We start from the raw sequence: 12,223 nt of genomic DNA, 5'->3' as shown, positions 1-12,223 counted from the left end.
CTTATTCAAAATGTGGTGTTAAAACTTTAAGTTGATGCTTAGTTAAAAGGCATATTCTCATGGCAATAGACAGTTGTAGACATTTTGCAAACCTAATTGGTGTTATCAGGTGTAAGAACCTCTCATAGTTCTTTGTTTTAGACTAAACTGAGGTCTTTTTTGGCTCAAACTAAAGTTGCAGCAGAGGTGAAGTAAAAGATTGTGGTCGTAAAAGCAAAAATACCTCACTTAAACCACTTGCTGATTCAGAGTAACAGCCACACAGCTGCTAATAATAACAGTGTACCTCTAACACTTACCTCATTTTCAGAGGAGCTAGCAGACAACAGAACTTCCTGTGCATCAAAGAACTCCGACAAAGACTCTGTGATTGAAGCTCTGCTCTCATTGGATGCCTGGTGCACAAGTGGACGGGATTCGTCGACCGAGTCCTGTTTCTAGGAGACACAGTTTTTACAGCTATAATTAAGGACAAGAAAAGGGCAACACCGAGACAGCTAGGAGGGGTGGAAATTACAGGGTGTATCAGAATACAGTACAAACACAATGAGTGGGTAATGAGGCCGTCAAAACACGCAAAAAATGTGATGTGTAATATATTGAAAGACAGTCATCTTCAATACGTCCCACAGTACACTGTATTAGTTGATTAATCTTTGAGTCTTTTTCAACATGTTTGTCTGCTCCAGCACCTTAGTGCTGAGTTTACCATAAACTGGCCAAATGATAAACTTCTGGAAAGTGTAAGGGAAGGATTCTGCTCAAGAGCAACTTCACAGTATATCAACTTTTTAATGTGTCAGTTGAACGTATTTCTGGAGACTGTATCGCAATTTGTCAGAAGTCAGAAGTGCAAGCATGCAACAAGTGCGCAGACCCACTTCAGTGCAGTTTTCTGTCAGACAAGTCGATATTGATTGGCATAAAACAAGGTGCAAATTTAAAACAGACTCACAGCATTCAAATAATCATTCTGAAAAAAAACAAAACAACAATAAACGTTAAGTATTTCCCACAGAACCACACATGCAAGTGAGCGTCTGTCCTTTGTTGTTGCCGGCGCTGATTAATTTGCTCTGAGATAATCTCAGAGGAGGCACATTAGCTTTACACTGTGTGTTCACCAAATTTCCAGGGGCACAATTAAGTAGATCAGCTCACACTCTCTGGTCAGCGACTCTGATTAAGCGAGCAAAGAGCTTCCTCGTGAGACGATAATGTGGCAGGTAGTTAAGACGTCTTCAGTTTGAGCGAGGCGGGTGTGCGCACAACCACACCGAGGAAATACAGCTTATTTGAGCGGGCAGTGTGCCAGGAGACATGTGTAGTTAAGAAAAGTGTGCTTTCATTGTAGCTATAATCGATGTGAGTAAGGACAGCTCATTCATTCTGTGGTAAATTCTCGACCGGGAGGGATGAAAATAAAGAAGGAGACAAGTATAACCATCATGATGGCGGCGGGTGGGGGGGGAAAGGGAGGAGAGTCACTGCAGTCCTGCAACCCACCTGCACAGGGGCAGTGAGATTTATTAGAGTGGGCTCTACGACGTGGGACTCGGCATGTATCTTGCACAGGCGCTCTCTCAGCTCAGAGTTCTGGGCTAAAGCCTGGAAAAATAACCAGCGTAAACATTTTTATAGCACAAATAAAACCTGGAATTCAACAAACTGTGGCCGACTTCCCACCTCTGAATCTGAAAATCAGGCTGTAAACTTTCCTTTTACATTAACTCCAGAGCCGTTGTGTTGTTATCACTGCAGACATCCAACAGAAAACCACATGAATCCAAACTGCATCACTCAGGCTCTATGTGAGGTAGAGTAGGTAGCAGCTGAGTAATCAGGAAGAAAAGCAAACACCCAGCAGGGTTCTTTTTTGTAAAGGCTCAGAAATGTGTCGGCGTGAAGTGCACAGTTCTCATGTGGCAGAAGTCAGCAGGACAACGAACGTGTGTAACCAGCAGATAGAAAATAGAAAAGGCCTCTGAGTGGGAGGCAGCAGCCACAGGAAACACGACTGTTGAACATGCTCTCGTTCAGGTGGGCAGACATCACAGCAGCATCCAGTAATCCCTGTAAGAGGCTCGTCGATGTGTCACGCCTGACGAGTGGTGTGGGAGGACACGACATCTGAGAGGAGTGCAACAGTCTAAAAGCAAGTGCCTAACCTGTTACTATTGATGGATCACATTTTGGTTAGTGTGTGTTGTTTCACGTACCGATGATAGTGCGTTCTTCAAACCAACCACCTGCGGTGAGGTAGGGGGACACGTTTCGTGGTCCACGCATTGTTTTAGTCTCTCTCTCTCAGATGTTAGTGAACTCAGGGCTGATGTCATGGTCGCATGCACTGCAGCAACAAGAGGAAAAGAAGAGGGAGCTGCACACTGCAAACCAATTTGCATTTATTTCAGAACAGATCCGGTCAGTGACAGTCTATCACCTCACGCTTCTAATAAAATGGAACAAGGGCAGATTTTCATTATCTCCTATCTCATAGAAAGCCACGATCGCTGTTTAACGACATTCATTTTACCACACACACTTCATAATTGGTACGTGAGAGGCTGTATTATTAAATGCGCTGGTAATATTTTCACAATTTTAAATGAGAATGAATTTAGCAATTCAAATGGCAGCCATTGACAGCTGTTCCCTAGAACAACTTTAAACCCTGTGTACAGGAAAGGTGAGGATCGTGATGCATTCTGTGCTGAAATCATTCTCATTATGCCGTGCACAGCAGCGGGTATCACAATACAAAATTCAATGAGAGGCAGAAAACTAATCATGACCTTGGTTTAGAAAATGCAAACTTCTTATTTAGACAGCTAGAGGAAACGCTGACAGGCAATCCTAATGAATGAACACTGAGTTTATCAGTAATTAGCAGCTGCCGGCTTCACAAGTGTTACTTCCATTTGTTGCAAACAACACCATGCCAATCCTGCCTTTTATGCAAATAATTCAGCAGGCAGACAGATTTTTTGGAAGTCACCAACTGAGGCTACTAAAAAAATGTAAGGATGTCTTTAGTAAACTCAGCAGATAATATTTTACTCACAATTAGATGCAACACGGCAGAAATCCTCCTGCAGCTTGGCCACGTCAAAGGGGGAATCCAGGGATTCAGTGTCGACCTTCTCATTGCCCATGGCAGCGCTGGAGAGGTTTGGGTTAGAGGCGTGGAGGCGGACAGAGCCAGAGGAGATGCAGCTGGGTACCTACAGTAGGGCAGGATGAGGACAGCTTAGAGGGACGTGCATAAAAAAAAGATGAAGCATGATCGCACTTCTTTGTCACGTCGATCACCTGCAGAGTTGCTTTGGCATCTTTGTTGTAGTTTTTAGCGCGCCATTTCCTTTGAAGTCTCTTTTCCTTCTTTGGGCTGTCAAATGTAGATGCCTAGTGAACAAAACGTACGATACTAAAGGTCAAGGCAGAGATGGGATTTTTATTTTAAGACAGGCTTTTTAGAGTAAATGCTTTCAACACTGGGAGTCTATATTTAGCAGGAAATGACAAAAGATTTTAGCCGAGAGAAATGATAAAAGACCAAATAAGTGAAGCTAATTTGCATAAAATTCTGGATCATATAGTAAACTGGATCTGATTAGACCTCATGCCTGTGTCTCAGGCCTAATCTTTACTTGCAATTGTGATGGACAAAGCTGCTCTGCATGTTAAGGTGAAAGGAATCAGATATAAGTGCCGACCTGCAGCGCCTGGATCGAAGGAGCAGAATAGGTGCGGTGGAGGACTTCCATACTCTGAAGCAGGTGGTTGAGCTCCAGCAGGTAGGCCTCACAGACCGACAGATCTGTGCAGAGGAAAGGTACACATCGGAATATGTCACCGAAAAAGAAAAGGAGCCACATATAGATTTTTTTTGTACTGGTTTGGCTGCTATGAACAGATCTATTAACCACACCCTTTATGGATTTACAGGAAGTTACTGAAGCTTTTCATGTACAATGAAAATGATGGACTCACCAGGGCTAGAGTCCCTGCCTGCCTCACTGTCATTTGCAGCTTTGGTGTAACTTAGAGGCTCTGAATAGAGCAAAAAGCTTCCTGAACACTGAATAATTCCCAAGCTAAGAACCAGCAACCATTTATTAATTATATCTCTGAACATTAATGTAATATATATACATATACAAAAAGGTAGTAAGCATCCAACTTGAAATTATACATCTAACCAAAGGCCTGTTCAGATCAGAAGAATCCCCTGACATCTGATTGCAAACATTCTAAACTGGGCCGTTCACATCAAAGCACATCTTAGTTAGTAATACTATAACATTAGTATAGGCCAGGTTACATGATTTAACTAGCTGGATTTCTGTTATCATTATAAAAACAAATGGATGACAGTGAGAGAGACATGCTCGCAATGCTAGCTGTAACAATGATTAAGAAACAGCAAAGACGGGGACTTAGGAAAGAGAGGATCTGGAGCTATCTTTGGGTACCGCAGCGCCAGAGGCAGGGTGCCTACACCAATTTATGCTGTTTCCTGATTGGCTAAAGTGAAATAGCTACATCATTCTGTTCTAAAACTGCATTTGGAGATTTGATAAGTCAAATCTTCTGCAACTCCAGGCAACGGCTAGAGACGCTCAGAAACTAACCAGTTCACACTGCTGCATTTTTCTCTGCAACAATCTAAAACGTTTTGTCGTGTTGCGAATCATTTATCTGAACTGGCCTTAATCCAACAGAACAAGAATAATTCATGTCTTAAATAATAGAAGATACGACTTTATAGATCCCCAGAGGTAAGATAAGAACTTTATTAATCATGAAGGGAATTATAGTGCCAGAAAGCAACTCAAATATAAAAATAAGTTGTTGCAGCAAATGTGAGAAATATCAGTTAAATCAGATTTAAAAGTGTATCCTCTTGCTTGAAAACAAAGATGCAGTAGGGAAGTCACATTAAATGGTAAAAGAGTGTGAAGACACCTGCAGTATAACAAGGGACAGGTCCGTTCTCTCACCTTTCGAACACTTGTCCATGTCGTTAGAAGACTGAAGCCAGGCTGCTACCTTGGCCTGGCTGTTGCAGCCTAAAGGGAAGGCTCCTGCAGAAGGCACTGTGGACTGCCTTCTTATAGGCATGCACTGCAACAGCAAACAGACCCAAAGGTCAGTCCAATAACAATATGCTTCATTCGATTCTTCAGTCGGGGGGCTTTGACTTATATATTGCAGGTAAAATAATGATATTCATGAGGAGAAACAAAGCAGAAAGCATCTGGAGAGTTTCAGACAGTTTTTGTTGATAGTGCTTTTTTGTGCACAGGTTTACCTTCCTGATAGAGGCACTCTCAGGCATGCCGGGCGAGTTGGGGGAGGGGTAGTGCGGATAGTAGAAGGACTTCTCATTTGGGTACATGGCAATCTCATTTTGCCGATAGAGTCGATGGTGACGCAGCTTGGACACCCATTCATCAAACAGCTCTGGTGACTTAATCTGCAGAACAGGTACCACAAACAAAAAATCAACACAAGGGCAAGGAGGAGGCGTGAAGGGGGAAAGAAAACACTTAGGTAGAGGTCATTTTAAAGTAAATTCAATGTTAGCTCCAGCTCCATGAATCAAAGGGTGATAACCTGAATAATCCATGTGTTGGCTTAATTTGTGTAATTGTGTGCAGCACGATGTACCCTCACTGCCCTCGCGGTTTACCTTCAGGTGATAGATGTTCTCCTCAGCGTCAAGATCGATGCACTTGGCTTTCTTCTTAATGGCCATGACGGAGAGACCCACGTCAATGCAGCCATGCAGCTTCCCTTTCTCAATCTGCAAGGCAAAGGCAACTCGCAATGTAATGAGAATGTTGGACTGGAGACAACACAGACGCAACAGGATGCGGCATTAAAATTCAGTGTTCTGTGTATGAAGCTCAGGGAAGTAGAGCCTCGCCTTTGAATGCTTGATGTGTAATTATGTGAGATTGGCAGGTAAAATGCACCGTGTGATGCCTATCAGTGAGAAGGAGGTTGAGAGGGAATTAGGGCTTTTTGTAGACACAGGCAAGAACACGGAGTCTCTTTTGTAATCCTCTGTATCTGACAAGACCACACAGTATGCATCCCACAGGCTTTTGTACTCACATCGCCGCTGCACTTGCCGTACTTCAGGATGCCCTTGTCCAGGAAAAAGTATCTCTGCAGGCAGAAGGGAGGACAATGAACGAATGAGATGCAACATCCCTGACAGCCAGTCTGAACTCACTGTTATGAGTCTGCCATCATGACATCTAATGTTTGTTATTAATGTCTCATGCACTAAGATGTTTGTCATCCCAGCTTGTTGTCTTGCATCCTGTCTGCCTTCATTACTCTCACTCTGCTGCAATCTTTCTCCTGCACTCTGTAAATGTGATTCTTTGAGCTCTTACTGTACATAACCAGAATCTGACTGTTGAAAGCACAAAGACCTGAAAAGCTCTGACTGTAAGTCAATACTAAATGTATACAGCTCTATTAACCAACAGGCCATCAGCTAATGCATCTGAGAGGAACACCAAGATGTCCGGGCAGCATCATCCCGGTGAAAGCTTTTAGACGGAGCATGAACAGACTCGAGCTCGGGTCACATGTGACTCCTCTGAGGGTGAAATCATCTACAGAATAAGCTCATTCAATTAGCTTAAAACACAACTGAGTCATGTCAGCACATTCTTTTGTAAAAAGGAACCTGGAAAAGGTTGGGTACAACCAGTAAACAGAGATGACGTCCGGTTGACGAGTGCGTCTAAAAATGCGTCATGCAGTGGATCACTCTGTCAGATGAGCACAGTGAGGTAACATGGGTCATTCAAGGACCTCGCAGGTGTTGGATCATACCTTATGCCAGCCTTTCATGGGCCACTTTCTCCTCTTTAGCATGTAGCCCTCCTGTTTCTGCGGCTCCAGGACGCTGCTGAAGCCTCCACGCAGGCCCTCCACTATTTCCCAGCTGTCCTGTGGGCACAGAGGTTTTATGAGGACAAACGGAGGATGTGACACACGTTAGAAGACACGCTGCTGGGAGGTTTAGTGATATGAAATAAAAGAGTTATTGTCAAAGTCAAAAGCACATTGTAATTTCTGGCTGTATATAAATATATATGTATATGTAGGGAAAATGCAGCTCTAAGAGGTTTGATGTCCAGTGCTTGGCTTTTCAGGCCGCTTTCACCTCATGGTCCTGTTTGAAAAATTAGCTTACCTGTCTAATCCCACTCTTCACAATAATCATTTTCTGACTGAGATTAGAGCGCTCAAATCTAAATCCCCTGCAAAAACAGAGATTTAGATGATATTTCATCATAAACTAATCCAGATCGCTGTGACATGTACTTCACTAGAGAGAATTCCAGGAAGGTGACATAAACAGAAAACAGCGACGTAGAATATTGCATCATATTTGGTTTATGGCTTTTAGTCTACATCGGTGCTGAAACAATAAGTAAATGAATTAATTAGTCTAAAGTGTTAGTCTAACCCCTGATGATGTCATTATAGCTTTTTTCTTAACAAAGATGGTGGGGGGGGGGTTAGTTTCTCCAGCAGCAGGAGGTCAACCAGTTCATCTAAGGGATGTCTAATGCTCATGCTCTCAGCATGAGAAAGACTCAAATACTCTATAAGATTTAACAGTGTGTCCCACTGGGATATATAGAGCACCAATGAGGGAAATGTAGGACGCAGTGTTCCTTGAGCTTGACCTATATTACAGACCCAAAGTCAGGAAATCCTCTATTTCAAAGTTTTTTCTGTCTTTGCTGACACTTTAAGGGCGTAGAAGTAAACAGAAAAGAGGGGAGACAGAAGAAGTTACAAAAGTCGTTCTATTGTGGGTCTCCTGAGATTAAGACGTAATTTATGGAGCATAAATACAGAACATTCTCTGGTCACAGCTATCAAAACATGACATTTTCCTGCGTTTGTCTGTTTCATATCATATGCAACACATTTTAGTGCTGAATGGATAGACTGTGATATTTTTATACTCATTAACTACTAATTAACTGATAATGAAAGTTATCATAAATGTACAGCTGCTTGTTTTTGTAAACTTGCTAGTAATGCAGTTTTTAAGGATTACACCTTAAACATTTATCCTGGTGGGACAAAAACTGAGGCACAAACATCACGTCACGTCTCTCCAGAGGGACTTTGGGTTCTTGGCAGAGGTTTAAGGTGACTCTGTGTTTGTTGTCTCAGTGTGTCCCTGACTGTTCCAGCGTACAGTATAACAGTTCAGGCTACACAAACTGTATCAGTCAGAGAGGCTGCACTGCTGGAGGTGAGACCGTCTAAAATAAACCCTCATTTCTGACGGGGGTTGGCGGATGGAGAGGGCGTGGCTTGTGGGTTGTTGTTTCAGTCTCCCTGAGTGCTCGGACACAGTCACGCGGTGAGTCACTGTCACACACTGCCTCAACACTTTGCTTCAAGGTCACAAGATACTTTGAGACTTAAAGCAGTGACATACAGTAAGTGACAAGAAGAAATGCTTACAGGGAGGCTATAAGCATACATGTAGTGTACGTACTGCTGAAGCTCAAAGACTGTTTGTATGAAGAATGAAACATATCTTTCCATAATTTAAAAAACACAAACAACTAGTTTATCACCCAGACTTTTAGTATTTAATAACATTGACATAGCTACGAAATATGCTAATTTGCCCTCTTGCCAAGAGACACATGAGAAGATTGATATCTCTCACATATCTTCAGTGTACAGCAAATATTAAAGGGGGTATTATGCTAACTTCAAGCTACATATTTCACTCCTGTGGAGTAGCCTAGCATAATTTACAGTTAAAAAACTCATCATTTTTCTCACACTGGTGCTCTGTACAGGCCCTCATACAGCCTCTGCCAGAAACGACTCAGTCAGCTCTGTCCCTTTAAGAAACCCCGCCCCTACAAGCCCGCTTTCTTCTGATTGGCCAGCTCTCTGAAGCCTGGTGAGTCTCCACTTAACTTCACCCATGTTTAATGTGAACATCCAACATTGTAAAATTATATATCTTAAAATGTGAAACAACATAATACCCCCTCTTTAAGTTGTTGCAGGCAGACAATTAGCTTAGCTTAGCATCAAGACTAGAAACAGGGGGAGAAATAACCACCTGTAAATCTACATTGTGTTTTTTCTCTTCTTCCCCTCCACGTTCAACCAATTTCTAGTCTTTATGCTAAGCCAAGCTAAGCTAAGCTATTTTTTTCCTTCAGCTCCAACGTCATATTTTCCACACAGATATGAGAGTGGTATCTGTCTGCTCACCTTACGCTCTGCATGAAAGCCAAAAAAATAATGTTTCCTGAGTTTTCCTTTCATGCTGTGAGTTTTCCTTTCATGCTGTGAGAAACACTTGTTGAATTTGGATGAATTAATTCACCACTTGTTGATTAGAAATGGAAAACTAACAGTGAGTAACAAACACACTTTGTAGTTCAGCAGATAAAATAATTAATGGGTGACTTTCTGAGTGATTAGAGGGATTTGAAAAAAATGGAATTTTTTATTGTTGATGCGAAACGCCGGGGTAAAATATTCCGTCATTGGATGGTTCAGAGGTTCTCAACTAATGAAAACTCTTCCTCAGTCCTTGTTTTTGTCTTTTCTCTAACACTGATGAATTACCAGTCTGTCTGTTGAGGGCAGGACTAAGGGGAGAAACTTTACTACTTTCATTTACAAACAGAAAAAGAAAGGAATGACAAAATAATTAGTCTGCTGCCAACAGATAAACACTACGTGATTAACACTAACTTTCTTATTTGCGTGCAAAACAACTACCTTTGGGAAATAATGACAAAATTGCATATTTGTGAAACAGAGTGCTCTTCATTTCTTGCTGCAAGCTGTGGTCTAAGACTGAGACAGTGGTGGACGGTCAATTAGAAAAAGTCTGGCTAAAGCTCTCTGCTGCTGAGGATATAAAATGCAAAGAGAGGATCAGATGAGATTCTGTCCTCATTTCTAACGAGCCTGGGAGCTAAAACATCAGAGAAAAACCACAGGATCTATCAGCAAAAGTTCGTGTGGTCAGGCCCTTCTCCTCCCACGTTACAGAGAAATCCCTGAGGACCAGCTATGACTATATTTGTAAAGCACTAACTGTATTGAAAATCCGAATGTGGAGAAGTTAATAGTTCAAACTTAGCGACTAGGGAAATTATCTGAAAGTGTAACATGATCACAAAGACTATTTTAACCAGTGAATAGTGCATGATGTTACCTGTCGGCTGTCATGTTTGGACGAGGAGCTGCTGTTGCTGCGCGACACCGAAGAGATCTTCTGTGACATGGCTGAACTGCGCTCCTCCGAGCCCATCGTGCTGCAGACTGACCGGAGCAGGCTACAGCTGGAGTGCCAGGCTCATTCCCCTGCTGAGAGGAGAAAGGATGGAGACAGGGTCAGGAGGAGAGCGGGGGGAGACAGAGATGGCTTTAAGAGGCAAGCCCTCTAAAAGCCTTTTAGCTCCATCTCACTGAAAAATGCATAAGGGTATTCAGAGTGATTAGATTTTCCATCGTGGTGTAGCAGAATATGCGTGTTCTTAATATCAGCAAAATAAATTGGCAGATAAGACAGGAGGACATAAATTGTGAGTCTGAAAGTGAAGAGGCCGCAGGTTTAAATAATTCATATCTTACCCTTACAGGGTGTCAGCATTTAAGGACCATATGAATCTAAAGCAGCCACTAGAATTATACAGGCATGGTAAATGCAGATGCAGTCAGAGTAACAAAAACACGCTCTAAATGTACTGCTGCACAAGAAAAAGTCCTTCAGTCGGTTACTTAATGATTATCAGCAAAACGTACTTGAGTATTGAAAGAAGAAATATATATCTCAAGGTGTTACAGTTTTTTAACCGTCTGAAACTATTAATCGAGGAGTTGATGGAGAGAAAAGTAATTGTTTTAGACATTAATTAAGCCAAAAACCGCTCTAACTCCTGGTCGGAAAACAAGTAATTCAAGATGTCACTTGATGCTCTCATAAATTGTAGTTTCATTGTAATTTAATGTTCAGAATTCAAAATTTGTATTTATTATGTCTATTTTCTGTATTTGTATGTATATATTCTCTTACTACTTATCTACTGTCAAATTAAGCTGCGGCCTCGTGCCTACAACCGAATCACAGCCATGCTGATATTCAGTACAACATCACGACTTCGAGTGTGATATTGCTATTATACAAAAGTTGTACAAGTGGCAAATGAGAAGTAAAAATGATTAGTTTTTTGCTCCACCAACTCAACTACTTCCACAGCTTAACTGAAACTGAACTCTTGTTGCCAAGCAACACGAACATTCTCCTGCACTCTGTGTCTACAGGTTACCACAGATCAGCTGTTTATAATCATGTACATTTATCTGTAGGTTTTAATTGATCATCAGCCAGTGAAATAAGAGTCTGCTGTGTGATTCAGAGGTACCAGCTTGTGTATGTCTCAGTGTAAACATACATGGTCTGCTGTAATGTTTAGAACAGCTGGCTGAGGTGGAGTGATACACCGAGTGAACAGTCCAAGTGATGTTGTTCTCAAGACCAGCAACTCATGGATTATTTGGTCGGAACTAACTGTTGAATAATTATCTTTAAAGTACAAAGTATAGTCATCAGAAATGAACACTTTCACACTTACTGTAAGAGTAATGAGTTACTTTACACCAGTAATGTACCATCTGTTGAATACATGTCCTCACTAAGTACCAGCTCTCTCTGAAGATGAATTTCAGCCCATTATTGAGTCTGTGAGTAGATGCCAGTGAGTGTCTGCTGATCTGACTCCACAGACAGCTCAGTGATGGTACATGGAGCAGTGAGATCATCAGTGAAATGTGATATCATTACTTCCACCGGCTGAAAATAATTGGGCCTCTTTATGAAATAGCAACCTTGACTCAGACTGCCACACTTCACACAGATTAATTAACATTATGCGCCTGGTGTACCACGTCAGCACATAAACCACATGTACCTAATGCACTGTGAGTGGCAGTTTGTCACAGTGTGGAAATAAACAGGCACGGTGTGTTTGTGTAAATCACGTTGGTCCACAGGGGAACAAGCAGCCGGTCGTCAGCTTCACTGAGGAGCACAGCAGTGGTGAGGTTCGGACCGCTGGGTTCATTGCTGTATAAACATCAGTGAGATTCTGTCGTCATGATTATTGTCTTAAACTTTTTTTCTTTCTAT

General features: G+C 42.0%; 1 protein-coding gene across 1 annotated transcript in view; it reads right to left on the bottom strand.

The window, feature by feature from the left end:
• The window catches only part of osbpl3b (oxysterol binding protein-like 3b), a 32,317-nt gene that overhangs the window by 6,912 nt on the left and 13,182 nt on the right, over positions 1–12,223 (bottom strand). The window contains exons 3-13 of the mRNA XM_069656341.1: positions 10,250–10,401; positions 6,859–6,975; positions 6,124–6,177; positions 5,696–5,809; positions 5,315–5,479; positions 5,004–5,127; positions 3,717–3,820; positions 3,313–3,405; positions 3,065–3,224; positions 2,220–2,350; positions 300–437 (exon numbers count right to left, since the gene is read on the bottom strand). Of these exons, the coding sequence (XP_069512442.1) occupies positions 300–437; positions 2,220–2,350; positions 3,065–3,224; positions 3,313–3,405; positions 3,717–3,820; positions 5,004–5,127; positions 5,315–5,479; positions 5,696–5,809; positions 6,124–6,177; positions 6,859–6,975; positions 10,250–10,345 (1,296 nt within the window). The 5' untranslated portion in view covers positions 10,346–10,401. The remainder of the gene's footprint in view (positions 1–299; positions 438–2,219; positions 2,351–3,064; positions 3,225–3,312; positions 3,406–3,716; positions 3,821–5,003; positions 5,128–5,314; positions 5,480–5,695; positions 5,810–6,123; positions 6,178–6,858; positions 6,976–10,249; positions 10,402–12,223) is intronic.

Source organism: Semicossyphus pulcher, unplaced genomic scaffold, assembly GCF_022749685.1.
Source record: "Semicossyphus pulcher isolate SPU_LCO1_2020_fin unplaced genomic scaffold, fSemPul1.0.p SCAF_9, whole genome shotgun sequence".
Taxonomy (NCBI): Eukaryota; Metazoa; Chordata; class Actinopteri; order Labriformes; family Labridae; genus Semicossyphus; species Semicossyphus pulcher.
This window is presented reverse-complemented; position numbering and strand designations above follow the sequence as displayed.